This window comes from Eleutherodactylus coqui, chromosome 6 (genome assembly GCF_035609145.1).
Source record: "Eleutherodactylus coqui strain aEleCoq1 chromosome 6, aEleCoq1.hap1, whole genome shotgun sequence".
In the NCBI taxonomy this organism is placed as follows: Eukaryota; Metazoa; Chordata; class Amphibia; order Anura; family Eleutherodactylidae; genus Eleutherodactylus; species Eleutherodactylus coqui.
Genome location: NC_089842.1, coordinates 134,763,884 through 134,778,286, shown reverse-complemented (window position 1 = coordinate 134,778,286; position 14,403 = coordinate 134,763,884). Strand labels below are relative to the sequence as shown.

At 45.1% G+C, this 14,403-nt stretch overlaps 1 protein-coding gene across 3 annotated transcripts; it reads left to right on the top strand.

Annotated features, from left to right (window-relative positions):
• Positions 1-245: 245 nt before the first annotated feature.
• On the top strand, positions 246-10,743 carry LOC136631468 (uncharacterized). Of its 3 annotated transcripts, none has more exons than XM_066605764.1 (5): positions 246-406; positions 4,236-4,404; positions 5,956-6,215; positions 7,673-8,200; positions 9,956-10,743. In XM_066605764.1, exons 1-5 carry the CDS (start codon positions 311-313, stop codon positions 10,505-10,507), a joined length of 1,605 nt encoding a protein of 534 aa, XP_066461861.1. In that variant the 5' UTR covers positions 246-310; the 3' UTR covers positions 10,508-10,743. The 3 variants fall into 3 exon arrangements, with proteins under 3 accessions (XP_066461861.1, XP_066461860.1, XP_066461862.1); XM_066605763.1 differs by having other exon boundaries at positions 4,236-4,413; XM_066605765.1 differs by lacking the exon at positions 246-406 and having other exon boundaries at positions 4,376-4,400.
• Positions 10,744-14,403: the final 3,660 nt, after the last annotated feature.

Genomic DNA, 14,403 nt, shown 5'->3' with positions numbered 1-14,403 from the left:
CAACAACCTGATTGGTTGTTTGGGTTGGCTGCTTCACCAAACAACCAATCAGGTTGCTGGAATTGCTGAATAGGTCAGAAGTGCTGTGGAAAAAGTTAATATGCCTCCACCTCCCCTCTGCCAGTACAGCTTCGCGTTCGCGCCATCTTTGACACTGGCATACTACCTGCAATAGGGCCCGTTCATGTCCGCCATCTTGTTTTCAAAGAGAGGCTGCTAACAACTTCCGGAGTGCAACCCGAGCCGTACCTGTCATCATTGTTGATATGAAATAAATGCATATAGAGCGATATTTGTATAACTTCCAGTAATGCAAGCAGCTCCCAGGAGTGTGGAGACGGCAGATATGGAGGGGGCGCCATCTGCTACTAAGAGTGGAGCTGAGCCCAGCGGTGTGCCAAATCAGGTAGGACTGCGCAGATGGAGATGCTTGTGATTGTACTTGGATTTTTAAAAAGTTCTTTAATATTTGATATGTACTTAAATCTGCAAGGGGGACCTGGGCAGATGTTAGAGAAGATGTAATGAAGGTGTGGAACATGAATGTTACTTCTTTTCTTCTGTTGCACTGCAACCTCCGTGTCAGACATCACATGGCCGCGGTGCTCTAGGGGTCGTATTGGTTTGGGGCTTTATTAATTAAAACGATCTGTCAGAAAAAAATCTGAGCTTGTTTCCCATAGCAACCAATCAGAGTTCAGAAAGGTGCGCTGTGATTGGCTGCTCTGGGTCACATGGCTAGTGTGAGCGCCAATTATCCCTACTGTTGAAGCCCTGGGGTCTGTTTTGCCCGTGATAACACCTGTAATAAACACATGCATTGTACATGGCAGAATAATTAACACTGATTAAAAACGCAGAAAATGTATGTTTTCTGTGCGTTTCTTTAATGGCGTTTTCACACGGATGTAATCTTCTGCAGTGCAGAAAAATCAGCACCAAAATCCGTATATCTAATATCCGAATTTTGATGCTGGCAGAATTCTGTCATTTGCAGTTTTGCGTTAAAGTCAGCGGTATATTCTGACCCGTGTGATATGCAGTGAATGGAACCCATTGATTTTTAATTGAGCGTATTTTGCATGCGCATTTCGTTTGTGCAAAAATATGTATATTTGCACAGGAAAGTGGCACATATTGAAGTAATTAACTTAATTGCCCATTTCACAGAATGCTTGCGTGATTTTTTTTTTATTTTTTTTTTGCTCGCACAAAAAAGTACAGTAAAATACACGCGTGCAAATACACAGCGCAAATGTGCCTAAGCCCATGTGACACTGACCCTAAGGCTCCTTCACTGGAGTGCAGAGAGGACTGGCAGTCTTGATGACATAGGTAGGGGGTGGCTGGCGTTGCCACTGCTTTGACTCGGCACTCCGTTTCTTTAGTCAAACTAAAGAAGGTTTTTATTTCTGAAGTACAGCAGCATTTCAGAATTAAACCCACACGGGCCGTAGGGTCGTATCAGTCCCGGGTTCATGCTGTCCGTGGTCCAGAGAGCATGAATGTGGTGACCGCTCTCCTCTAGCCATGTGTCCCACCAGAAGTTTAAGAGTGACTGCAGAAGATTTAGGCCACATGTCCATGGCAGCAGCGTCCACGCGGATCTCTCCACTTTCGGGTTTGCTGTACTGCGCTTGGTCCTCACGGCACACCGTCGGACATGCGGCGTACAATTTTTATTATTTTTTTAATCTCTATACCGCGGATCCGTGGGAGGGCGGGAGATTTAAAAAAGAAAACAAAAAGTGTGCACGGCGCATGCGCGAGGCACGCTGCCGGCGTGCTGGGCAGAAGAAAGAAGATCCAGCCACGATGGAGGAGAGCCCCGCAGCGTCCGGACAGGTGAATATAATGCCAATTTTGGGCTTCATGGCTGCGGGCACGGGTGGAAACCGCTGCGGGATTCCACAATGCGTGCCCGTGGACATGAGGCCTAAATATTGATATCCATGTGAGCAGTGCTGGCCATTCAGATCAGCTTGTAGTGTCCTAGACCAGTGGTCCCCAACTCCAGTCCTCAGGACCACTAACAGGTCATGTTTTCAGGATTTCCTCAGTATTGCACAGGTGATGTAATTATTGTCGGTGCCTCAGACATTGCCACAGCTGTTCTTGCTGTAGGATACCCTGAAAACATAACCTGTTGGTGGTCCCTGAGGACTGGAGTTGGGAAACACTGCGCCTAAAATACCAACGCATCCCATGGCCAGTGTGCATCAGGTAGTCAGAGAAGCAGGGCGGCCATCTTTGTTTTTCAGGATCGTAAAATGACTTCAATCGGAAAGCAGTCGAGTTCCCAGAGCTAGATTAGTTTTTCTGTTGCCGTGGTTATATCAGGGCTTGTTTTCTGCGTGACGATATATATTAATGTTTAATGTACCATGTAATGTAATGAAAAATGTATACACAAATTATCTGTGAGCTGGGATGGGGAAAAACACAATTCCACTATTGTTTTATGGATTTAGTTTTTCGGATTTCCCAGTGCTATAAAATGGGGTTCGCGCTCCCCTCCTGGTCAGTATGATGATTGTGATCCCAACTTTAGTTTTTGTAATGTTTAACTACTTTTATAGATGAACTAAATAAAAAGTCCCATGATGCATTCTGTCATCCATAAGTTTGGCGCGGAGGGCTATTTTTTATTGGTATCATTTTGAGGTACATACAATTCTTGCTAATTGGTTTTTTTTGCTATCTTGTTTTTTTCTGTAGTCAAGGTGACCAAAAAGCACCCATTCTGATGTTGCTTTTTCTTTTTAGCCATATGTTATGAAAAATATCTGCACAGAAATAAAGCTGGCCTGCGGATTCCGCATGGAATCGGGGCTAATCCTTGTACGGATCTGTGACACTTCACACTGGTCATCCACTGCAGCAGTCGGCGTGCCCCAGATCTGGTATTAAATAAGCATTGAATTTGCAGTACGCGGATCTGATGTGTTAACATACTCACATGGGCAAATTTGTATTGCAAATTCTGCAATCGCCATCCGCGGTAAACTGCGGGCATTGAAAAGCATCGTATCTGGAAGCACACACTGCCGTCCCAACCGCAGCCCATACGCAATTAGCATTGCATATGGGCTGCATATTTAGTCATCACTAAACAGCTCCATCTCCCTTATTTGCATATTACCCAGAGGAGCATAAATGGCCTTTTGAGTCTCCTCCTTCACCGCCTAGGTGCTCTCCCTAAGGAGAAAAAAAGGCATTTCTGATCACTAAACAACAGCGTGGGAAATACAAACAAACTTAAAAAAACTGTACTGTGCATAACAGCCTGCGGGCTTCTGCGGTCATCTGCAATACAGTTATAGGAGGTACATAGAGTCATCGTCCGGGCTGACAGCCGGAATTTGCTGTGGGCCTCCAGCATTCAGAATCCGACCCGCTCATGTGACCCTGGCCTAAGGCTAATGGTACACAGAGACGTTGTACAGAACTACTTATTGATTTAGTCACGTCAACACGTAGCCTTTTCCAATAATAAGGCTTTTGTAGGTGGAAAAAGGTGATTTTTGGTTTCATTACATGGATTTTATTTTTTCATAATAGGTGTTCAAAGATGGCAGACCTGCGGGCCTTCATTAGGCCCCAGCTGCCATGACAACCCTATTGGCACCCACTGCTGATTGGGTGACGGGGGAAGCTGGCTCCTCTCTGTCTAACTGCTTAAATGTCGCTGTCACTATTGACTAGATCATCTAAGGGGGAAAATGGCTAAGATCAGAGTTATTGGTCGCTAGGCTGAGCTCCTGAGCCCACATCATCCCTAAGCTGTAAGTGAACAGCCAGTTTTGGGAACGACGTCTCACCCGTGGCGGGTGTATACAGTGGACGTTACAAAGTGAAAAGGGGTTTTCCAGTGAAATACTACTGATGACCTACCTTTAGGATAGGTCATCAATAGTTGATCGGCGAGGGCCAGTCGCTTGGGACCCCTACCGATCAGCTGGGCGGCGGGCGCATGCTGTCAGCGCCGCAAATACAGAGGTCAGAGCAGAAGCAGCGGAAGTCTCTCCCCTGACCTCCCATGTAGTGGCCGGCATTGTAACTGCAGGCACGGCTCTCATTGATTTCACTGAGAGCCGTGCCTGCAGTTACAAGCGCCAGGCACTACACAGAGGTCGGCGCAAAGGATGTAAATACTCTGCTACATGTAATTCTGCTGATGTAACGTGAGTGATGCACTTGTTCTCGCTACGTATAACTTGTCTTTTTCCTATTAGAAGATTCCGGTGTCCAGCATTTCTCCTCTTAAGTATGGCCTGGAACAAGATGTGGTAGAAGACAGAACTATGCCAAAGAAAAAGACGTGCAAGGCATTCAGGAGGAAAAAGGATGGAATCGGTAATAGAAAGAGAGCAAATTTTTGTTCTCAAACTGAAAAAGAAGTAGGTGAGAACCGTAAGTTATTCTATAACTGTGTATGAATATTAGCGCTGATCAGACAATACCCTGAAAAACGGCTTATGGGTGCGTTCACTTGTGGAGGAAAACCGCACCAAAATCCCCATTTAATTCTGCATCAATGGTGCAGATTTTGGTGTGGATCCAACTTCAACCCTTCAATTAAGGTTGGATTCACATGAATGTATATCGGCTCGGTTTTCACGCCGAGCCGATATACGTCGTCCTCATCTGCAGAGGGGGTGGGGGGGAGGATGGAAGAGCCAGGAGCAGGAACTGAGCTCCCGCCCCCTCTCTGCCTCCTTTCCACCCCCTCTCCGCCCCTCTGCACTATTTGCAATGAAAGGAGGCTGGATGGGGGCGGGGCTAGGTTCAGTGAATTAGCCCCGCCCCACCTCTCCCCATTGCAAATAGTCCAGAGGGGCGGAGAGGAGGCAGAGAGGGGGCGGGAGCTCAGAGCACTGCTCCTGGCTCTTCCAGGCCCCCCCCCCCCCCCATCCCGCCCTCCCCTGCAGAGAGAGACGACGTATATCGGCTCGGCGTGAAAACCGAGCTGATATACGTTCGTGTGAATGCAGCCTGCACACCAAAATCTGTAGCGTAAAATACACTGTGATTTTGGTGCAGATACACCCCAAAATTCACCAAGTGTGAACACACCCTAAAGGTCAGTTTCAGCTTAAATGAACAGGACCCTGTGGTGACCAAAGTTTGGTTCAATAGAATCCGAGGAGGTCTCGTTATTGTGGCTGCAATCCAGTCGCTAAATGAGTAGAAATCTTTAGTTTTATGGAGAATATAAGAATTCCTAAAACTGACATATCAGGAAAGTCTGAACAACTACTGTATAGTGTTATTATGGTTGTTGCAGGCATGACTTCTGATGCGCAATGCTTTGACGGTACAGAAGAGAAGCTGCATGGAAGATGATGCAGCCACAGGTCAGCACTCTGTGAAGAAGGCAAAAAATTATATATAATTTGTTTTTTGTTTTTTTTTTTACACTTTCTGCCTTCTTGACCTCTACATCCGTACTGAGCACGGTGCAAACAGTAGCAGCAGGAAGAGTGCCACAGCCTCTGTTGGTCTCAATGACAAATGACAGCTGCTGCACATAACTAGGCTCCAGATACCCTGATAGTGAAACAGGAACGCTTACATGTTTCAAGCCATATAATCCTTGCTCTTAGTCATGATGCAATAAAAGATGCGTTTTATTTACGAGAAAGCTGGAAATCCTACTTTTGCCTTGACCTGTTGGTTCGCAGCTGGAGCGAGTGTTTTCTTCCCTGCAACTTCTTATTCACATGAGGATTCAATCCTATGGTGGTGAGCTAGTTTTTTTTTTTGTCCATTTATACTGTTTTTCACTATAACTGTGGCTGCAATAACACATTTAAGTGAAAAGTAAGCCAACCAAATTATACCCACTTAACGAGCGTAAGTAGAAAATAGTTTAAAGTGGTTTGGTCATTAAGGCCTAAAAGACGTATACGTATTAAGGGGTTAACCAATGTCTTTTGATCCCGCCTCCTTCAGCGGAAGTTCAGTCCAGCATTGGTGATTTGGTTTTGGCTGCAGAGTTGATGGAGAAGGCAAATGAAGCAAAAATCCAAGATGTGGGTGATAGGAATGAATGTATTGTACACGACCATGGGGATTACTGTGTACCCGATGACCCTGCGCTCCTCAAGCAGATGGTCCGAGAGCTGAAGAAGACTTCTCATCAGCAGAGCCAAATTCTACAATCCTTGCTAGAAGCACTTAACAACAAAGAAATGCAGTGTCAGCAACTCCAGGTAATGCCAAACAACTAATAGTACATGCTACCTAGTACTACTAATATCATTGCCAACGAGAGACGTAGGGTCTTATAGCTTGTCAACAGTATGGTGAGTGCTGAGGGGCCACTACCGCACTATTCCCAATCATCTTCCAAGGAATACTATGGAAGACTGCCACCTTATTTGCAGCGTAGTACAAAGGGCATCACTGTTATAAACTGGCACAGATGCAATTCACTTGTAGCAAACAGACTTCACTGTTGGGCATGATAGTAGATCACACCAAGCAGTGGTGCCCATTCTTCTTAAATGCTCCCCTTTGCCTCTACAATTATCTGAGACGAGTGTTTTACATGCTGGTCTTAGATAAGTATCAACATAGTAAGATACACCAAGTTTAATAAGAGGGGTTATTAATTTTGGTGCATCTTGTGGCAGCCGTGCGCCACTTTCCGAAATCTCTAGCAGATCAAACCTGTCATAGATTTCCACTATGACTCATGCCAGTGTCTGTTGAAAATCATACTGAATTTGACTAATCCCACCCCCTCTCAGTAAGCCACACCCATTTTGGGTTAAAAAAAAAAAAGTGGCAAGGGGAGCAAAAATTTGTGACTTTTTTTTACTCTGGAATTCTGGTGTGAATTATTTTATGAATTTTTCCCCCATAGCTTCTTACAAATTCCAATAACAGTTCACCTACAAAGTCCTGTATGGCCAACACAGCAATAGTAGTTTTTCCTTCTGTTGTGGCACTATGTATGTTCTGCTGCTTCCCTGGTGCAGGAACATTAGTGGCCAAGTAAATCCAACAGCACCTCCTAAGATTTGCCTTTTAATTATGAGTCCAGGGACATGCCGCAGCCTCCTCCTGGAGGAAAAGGTGCATCGGGCAGGGTATCAACTACAGTCATTAAGGTGCCAGCTTGCCATTCTTTTCTGCAGTCTACCTGACAGCGTGGATCATCTCACAGAGTATTATTGCTTCCACCTTACTACTGTTGGTTGGAAAGACTTTTTAATGCCTGCCATCAGGTCGATGTGTGGAAGATGGTGCATGAATACTTTCTCATGCTCTCGGGCCTCGTGTGGTGCAGAGTGTTAAGGCAGCAGTATGCAGTCCTAAAGCTCTTGCTCAATCCCCACATGGCTCAGGTAGCTGGCTCAAGGTTGACTCAGCCTTCCATCCTTCCAAGGTCAGTAAAATGAGGACCTAGCTTAGTGGGGGGTAATAAATAAAGCACTTCGGAATAAGTTGGCGCTATACAAATAACAAGTCCTTTCTCCCTCACGTAGTTATGGACCAATGCCTATGTGGCTCCCTACCAATCATGGCATCTAGGGCTGGCCTTCACGAATGTCATGTTAGTTGATTGTATCCATTGCATCATAGGACAATCGGATACGTTTCATATATTTTATGAAGTCAAAATAGTCTTACTAACTATCTGCTTTTGTTTCCGACGTTACAGGAGAAGTGGGAGAACGAGAGATGGGTGCTGTTATCGGATATGGGCCAACAGATTTTGCAGTTGGAGTCAGAGGTGCGGAACTTGACCTGTGAGAAGGAGATTCTGGAGAAGAAGAACCGAGAGTTGCAGGAGCAGCTGGAGAGGAGCTCGGGAACAGTCCTGTATCTGGGTCAGCAAGTAAAGCACCAGGAGCACAACCGTGAGGATGCCAGCTTCTGTATGAACAGTATTAAACATGAGAGCAAATGGGTGCGATTTTATACGGGCTTTGACAGCTATGAGCACCTCACAGACTTCCTTGGCTTTGTTACAGCAGATCAACAACTATGTACGGGCAGAATTAGGAAAAAAACAGAAGTAGGACCTCAAAGTGCCTTAAGTTTAGAAGATCAGCTGCTGCTTGTACTCACAAGACTGCGCTTAGGATTACTGCTTCAGGATTTAGCATTTCGATTTAGAGTATCAGAGTCCACTGTCTCCCGCTACTGGTTGAACTGGACAGAACTTTTACATGCACGTCTTACCCAGGTAAGCAACACACAATAGTCTATTGTTACTGCGGGATACATTTTGGCTCACTCACAGATCTTTATTGACAGCTGGCAGGGCTAAGGGTGATATCCACACGTTATACTTGCAGATTTACAGTTCTATAAGTGATACTTCAATGTTGCAGCTGGTTTTAGAAATATATTACAAAACAAAATACAACCCCAATTCCAAAAAAGTTGGGACGCTGTGTAAGATGAAGAAATGTACAGAGAAAAAAAATGCAGTGATTTGGAAATCTCATAACCATATTTTATTCAAAATAGAACATATATCAGATGGTGAAAGTCAGACATTTTTCCAATACATGGAAAAAAAAAAATTAACTCACTTAGAAATTGATGGTATCAGCACATCTCACAAAAATTGGTACAGGGGTAACAAAAAGGCAGGTAAGGTAAGTAGTAGTAAGGAAAAACTGCTGTGGGTCAATTTTCTATGAAAGGCTCATATTATATACTAGCTGATATACCCAGCCTCGCGCGAGTTAATTTGATACAGGCGTTTACGTGTTGTTTGCACAGAAAATTTTATGAAGTGAAGGTTACTTTAGAATAACTGAAGAACAAAATATGTATACACATAGAGGAGCGTTAGATTCTCTTCAGACTGCATGTATCGATGTCCCTCTGCAGAATGTGCCACCCCTCCCATTCTCCTCATTTAGAACCTAAAGAATGCTTACACTTAATTTCACGCTTGTACGACACCGAGACGTTACATTACATAAGGGTGCACTTCCTTTTGCAATTAGCATTGAATAATCGAATTGTGAACCCTTTACTTTTCCAATTTAGGACCTAAAGAATGCTTGTGCCAAATTGTGGCACAATGTTTGCACGACATCGGGAAGCTACAGAATTAGATTAGGTACATCACACAGGGGTGCTAATACTTCTGCTCTTAGCACTGAATAATCAAGTAGTGACCCATTTACTTTTCCTATTTAGAATGATCATCCCGAATTTCATGTTTGTACGACATCGGGAAGTTAGAGAATTAGATTTCGTACATTACACAGGGACAATACTTTTGCACTTAGCATTGAATTTTCGAGATGTGACCCCCCCCCCCCCCTTTTACTTTTCCTATTTGGGACCTAAAGAATGCTCCTGCCAAATTTCATGTTTGCATGACATCAGGAAGTTAGAGAATTAGGGGCAAGTCAGTCAGTCAGTGAGGGCTTTGGTGCAGAATTTACTTGGGTTTGGGGTGCGTCGTACGGCCTATTCTGTCCCATGTGAAAGGTCACAATAGGTTTTTTTCACACAGAAGCGAGTCATTCAGTGAATAGAGACGGAGTATGTCAGAGATCTATTCTGGCCACCCGCCTCCATTCTCTGTGAACAGGCAGTCTTTCAGACATAAGCAGCTGCCTGTTTACACTGTGCGAAGATTTGCCCATTACTCACTTTGACTGAGTGATTTCTCACTCAGTACCTTGTCGGGTCTCGTTCTGCATGGGATGACTATTGCTACAAATCACTAGTTTGAGCTATTTTTCAGACGATAGTTGATCCATCTAAAAGTACCTTATCGGCTGAAAAATGTGTAAAAGTATCCTATAAAAAAAAAAAGTCAGATGGAGTGTGACCTATTTACCATAATTTTGGACACATTTGTCACCTCTCAGGATTGATCAACCAGATTTGCAATCTGGCACATATAAATAAATGTCCCTCAGTGCCTTCAAAGCTTGGGAAAGACTTTATTGTATTTTCTTCTTCTTTCCAGATCCCCATCCTCTACAGTGCCAGGTACCTAGAACTCTTCGAGCCAAAGAGAACGGTGCAGTATCAAGGCCTTACTTGTACAATCATGGACTGTACCGACCTATTCTTCGAAGTGCAAGCCAAGGACCGTGTGAAGCCTGCCCCCACTCATCCCTCCAGAAATCACTATTTAAGGCGCGGTTATGCCATTGCCTCTTCCAATGGCTTTATCACTTTTTCATCTAGTCTACCATTTGGAATAGCTACTAAAGTAATGGACGGACAGCCTCAAGAAGAGCTCGATGAGGGGACAAGGCCACGGTTAGAACTACCAGCTTTTATGCAAAACGTTACTATGCGGCTGTCAGAGCAACAGAAGGAGATGAGCAGACAGGTTTTAAGTATCTTAAGTCTCATAGACAAAGTTCTCAACTTCCGCTTTTTAAAGTGTATATATCCACAGAACATGGAAGCACAAGTAGACAGAGCCTGGATAATCTGCTGCTACCTGGCATGTCTGCTGCATGACCCTATGGGACTATCAGAACAGCAGTCCCAAAAGGTTTTGTTCTAAGGACATATGTATAAGCACTTAACGGCTGGGGATACCTTGTGATGTGGAAGAATGACTGATGGTAGTGGTTACCTCAGATCCTAGAGCTGGAGTTCAGAACCTCCTCTCTCTTGGTCCAGACATTTTCCATATGGACTTGTCCCTCCTGGTAGTACAAGCTGCTGCCGCCTCACTAGCTCTCATATCAGGACAGCTTCATTCCTGTACCGATTTCTCCTATATCTCACAAGGGATCTTCTTCCTTAGGCCTTAGTCACACGGGCGTTTTTTCACGCGATTTGCGCATCGCATGACGGATGCGCATGCGCAAATCGCGTGACCGGCGCCGAAAAATCGGCCCAAAAATCGCCCGAAAATCTGCTCCTAGCCGCGTTTCATTAGAAACGGGCCGGAGCTGTCCAGCGCATTGCATTCAATGGAGCCGGCAATACAGCGGCTCCATTGAATGCAAGCGCTGCGGGCGTGCGCGGGGTTAATTGTCGGGAAGGGGTTAAATATATAACCCCTTACCTGCAATGCATCCTTAAATGTGAAAAAATAAAAAAAAAGGATGTACTCACCTGCTCCCGGCAGCTGGAGATCCCGGCGGTCGGCCTGCAGTGGGTGTGAAGGAGGTGTGACTCAGGCTTGCCCCTGATTGCCTCAGCGCTGAGCCAATCAGAAGCAAGTCTCAGTCACACCCATTCATGAATTCATGAATGGGTGTGACTGAGCTCAGCCTCTGATTGGCTCAGGCTGAGCCAATCAGGGGCAAGCCTGAGTCACACCTCCTTCACACCCACTGCAGGCCGACCGCCGGGATCTCCAGCTGCCGGGAGCAGGTGAGAACATCCTTTTTTTTAATTTTTTCACATTTAAGGATGCATTGCAGGTAAGGGGTTATATATTTAACCCCTTCCCGACAATTAACCCCGCGCACGCCGGCAGCCCATTGCTTTCAATGGAGCGGCTGTATTGCCGCTCCATTGAATTCAATGGGCAAACATCGTTCTTCTCTTCCACAGCTGTTCCAGCTGTGGCAGAGAAGAATGATTTGTCTTCTATATGTTCTCAATGGGGTCGGCGCTGCTGCCGCCGGCCCCGTTGAGCGCATATAGAGAAGAGAACAGGAATCGCAGATCGCAGATAGGTGCGATCTGCGATTTCTGTTCTCTAATTTATCGGACGAGCGCATAAAAAGCGCTCATGTGTCCGATACCATTGCAAAGCAATGGTTTTAAAAAGTCGCCGGACGCATGCGCATGCGCAAATCGCGGCAATAAACGCCCGTGTGACTAAGCCCTTAGACTACATTCACACAGCCGAGCACAATATCATACTTGTTAACATGCGTTTCAGGGACATTAATTTCACATGGTGGGGGCTGGATTCACGGCCCCATATTGCACTCGTCCATGTAAAGTTAGCCTTAGCTAGAGGTTTTCACTGATCTGCTGTGTAGAACCTTCTCCACCTCACTGCTGGTATCGCTTGGTGGAGGGATGTTCACACAGATTCCACACCACTGAAGCGTCCCATTTAGTTGAATGTGAATTCCTGCACAGGAAAAAGTCACCTGTCACTTCTTGACGTGGATTCTGCATCAGGAATTTCACACTGGTTTGCCCATTGACAAGGCTTAAATCCATCTGCAGCAGAAATGCGCAGCCTGCGTGTGGTTTTTGAGCTGGAGTTCATATGGAATGAAAAGCTGATGTGAATTCAACTGTGTGAACGTACCCCAACACTCACGGAAGATGAGTGCAGAGAACACAATCTGAGCTGTCAGATTCAGCAGGACAGTCTGCTAGGTGAAGGGGTTACATGCTGTTGCAACAAAATAGGTAGGAATTTTATAAAGATGACTATTCTAGAAGATTAAAGGGGTTGTCTCATGAAATCAAGTGGGGTTGTACACCTCTGTATGGCCATATTAATGCACTTTGTAATGTCCATCGTGCATTAATTATGAGCCATACAGAAGTTATTCACTTACCTGTTCCATTGCTAGCGTCCCAGTCGCCATGGATCCGTCTAAAATCGCCGTCTTCTGGCGATTTTAGACGCGCTTGCGCTGTGCGGTCTTCTCCGTGTTGAATGGGGCCGCTCGTGCAGGAAAGCTGGTCCTCGTAGCTCCGCCCCGTGTGCCGATTCCAGCCAATCAGGAGCCTGGAATCGGCAATAGACCGCACTTCTCCCACGGTGCACTATGGGAGAAGACCCGCGGTGCATCGTGGGTGAAGATCCCGGCGGCCATCTTGGTAAGGTAAGTAAGAAGTAGCGGCACAGCGGGGATTCGGGTAAGTACTAAGCTTTTTTTTTTTTAACCCATCCCTTGGGTTTGTCTCGCGCCGAACGGGGGGGCCTATTGAAAGAAAAAAAAAACTGTTTCGGCGTGAGACAACCCCTTTAACTAACTTTGCATTTAGGAAGAAAATGAAAAAAATTCAGCAAGAAGGTGTCCATGGCCTTTACTACATAGCAAAAATTTGTCTGCACAAATGAGTACTTTGCAAAGTTAAAAGCAAGTACTCCCTTTATGGTACCATTAAAACTCTACTTCAGGTTAACCATTTTTCAATGCGTTAGCATTAGGCTAGGACATTGTCTGTCCAACGTTAGCCATCTGATATCAATTAGTGCATCCCTTTGATTGTTTCCCCAGGCACAGCGTCATACTCTTACAGTTGTGGCTCTACCTGGTTCACGGGAACAGACTACAGTATGACAGTCAAAACCAAATATACAGTGTTACACGTTGGAAACCAATGAAGGTGACACTTGTTGGAATGCTGTCCCTTCATATACCGGATTGACAGAGCATACTTGGTAGTCAAAACCCCACCAAATGGTGCCGAGCCATCTTAAAATAGGCCACTTATACAGAAATCTCACAAAAGCTGATTTGAGAAGCCTACCACCATTCTATTTTATAGGTCATTACCATGAAAACCTGATGACACTGGTGCTGTAGACTCATCATCTTTCACAATTTATGTTTTTCCTGCACTTCAAGTGACCATCTACTCCAGAAACAAATATGGTGACACCAGCTTCTCTGACTACTTGATAGACTAATGATGTATACTATGCACGATGTGCAAGGCACTACACCCGCTTTGATTGACTAGGGAAGCCCCGCCAGTCACATCAACATGTAATGTCTTAAGGCCCATTTAGACAACGGTTAATCGCTCAAAATTCATCTTTTGTGCTATAACCATTGCATCTAAACACGCGGCCATCGTGCACTATTCGCTCATTGCTAACTTTTAGCAAGCGGGCGCCACTGATAGTATTCTTTCAGCTGGTATCCCGCTTGCAGTTCTTAGGAGGACACCAGCTGAAAGCGCTCAGAACAATGCAGCTGTTTGCATGTACAAAACAGCTGCATTGTTCTCCGAGATATACCAGCAGTAGCCCGCTCTGCCTGCATTAACTCTAAGTAGCTAATTATCTACTTAAGAGTTATGCAAAGATGATCACTCAAAACTGTCATTTGAGAGATTATCTTTCAGTGTAAATGGGCCTTTAGACTACTGATGTATACTAGTGCACAATGTGCCTCGGGTATTCGGAGAAGCGGTTTCACCAGGACGGCAGGGTCACTTTAAAAGAAATGAACTAGGTGCACAGAATGCAGAGATACACATTTTGCTATGGGATTTCACTGCTCTAGCCGGAAAGAGATGCCGTCTCCAAGACTAATGGATATGCTGTGAATTAAGATTTCTAAAAAAAATTCTGAGGCATGTGGATGAGATTTAACACTAATCCAGCGCAGAATTTCCAGGTGTAAATCCACAGCATTTCCACTACATGCACACACTAATTGTTTCGGAACACCTGAAATGTAAGAAGTGGATCATCCCTTAGAGGGTTGTAGAAACAAAGGAAAAGGAGAGCGCTTCGGTAAA

Bases quoted from the DNA above. Each gene is read 5' to 3' on its own strand.
- LOC136631468 (XM_066605763.1), top strand. From the start codon at position 311: ATGCAAGCAGCTCCCAGGAGTGTGGAGACGGCAGATATGGAGGGGGCG. The intron at 4,414-5,955 runs GTAAGTTATTCT...CGCCTCCTTCAG, and splicing joins AAAAGAAGTAGGTGAGAACC to CGGAAGTTCAGTCCAGCATT. The intron at 8,201-9,955 runs GTAAGCAACACA...TCTTCTTTCCAG, and splicing joins TACATGCACGTCTTACCCAG to ATCCCCATCCTCTACAGTGC.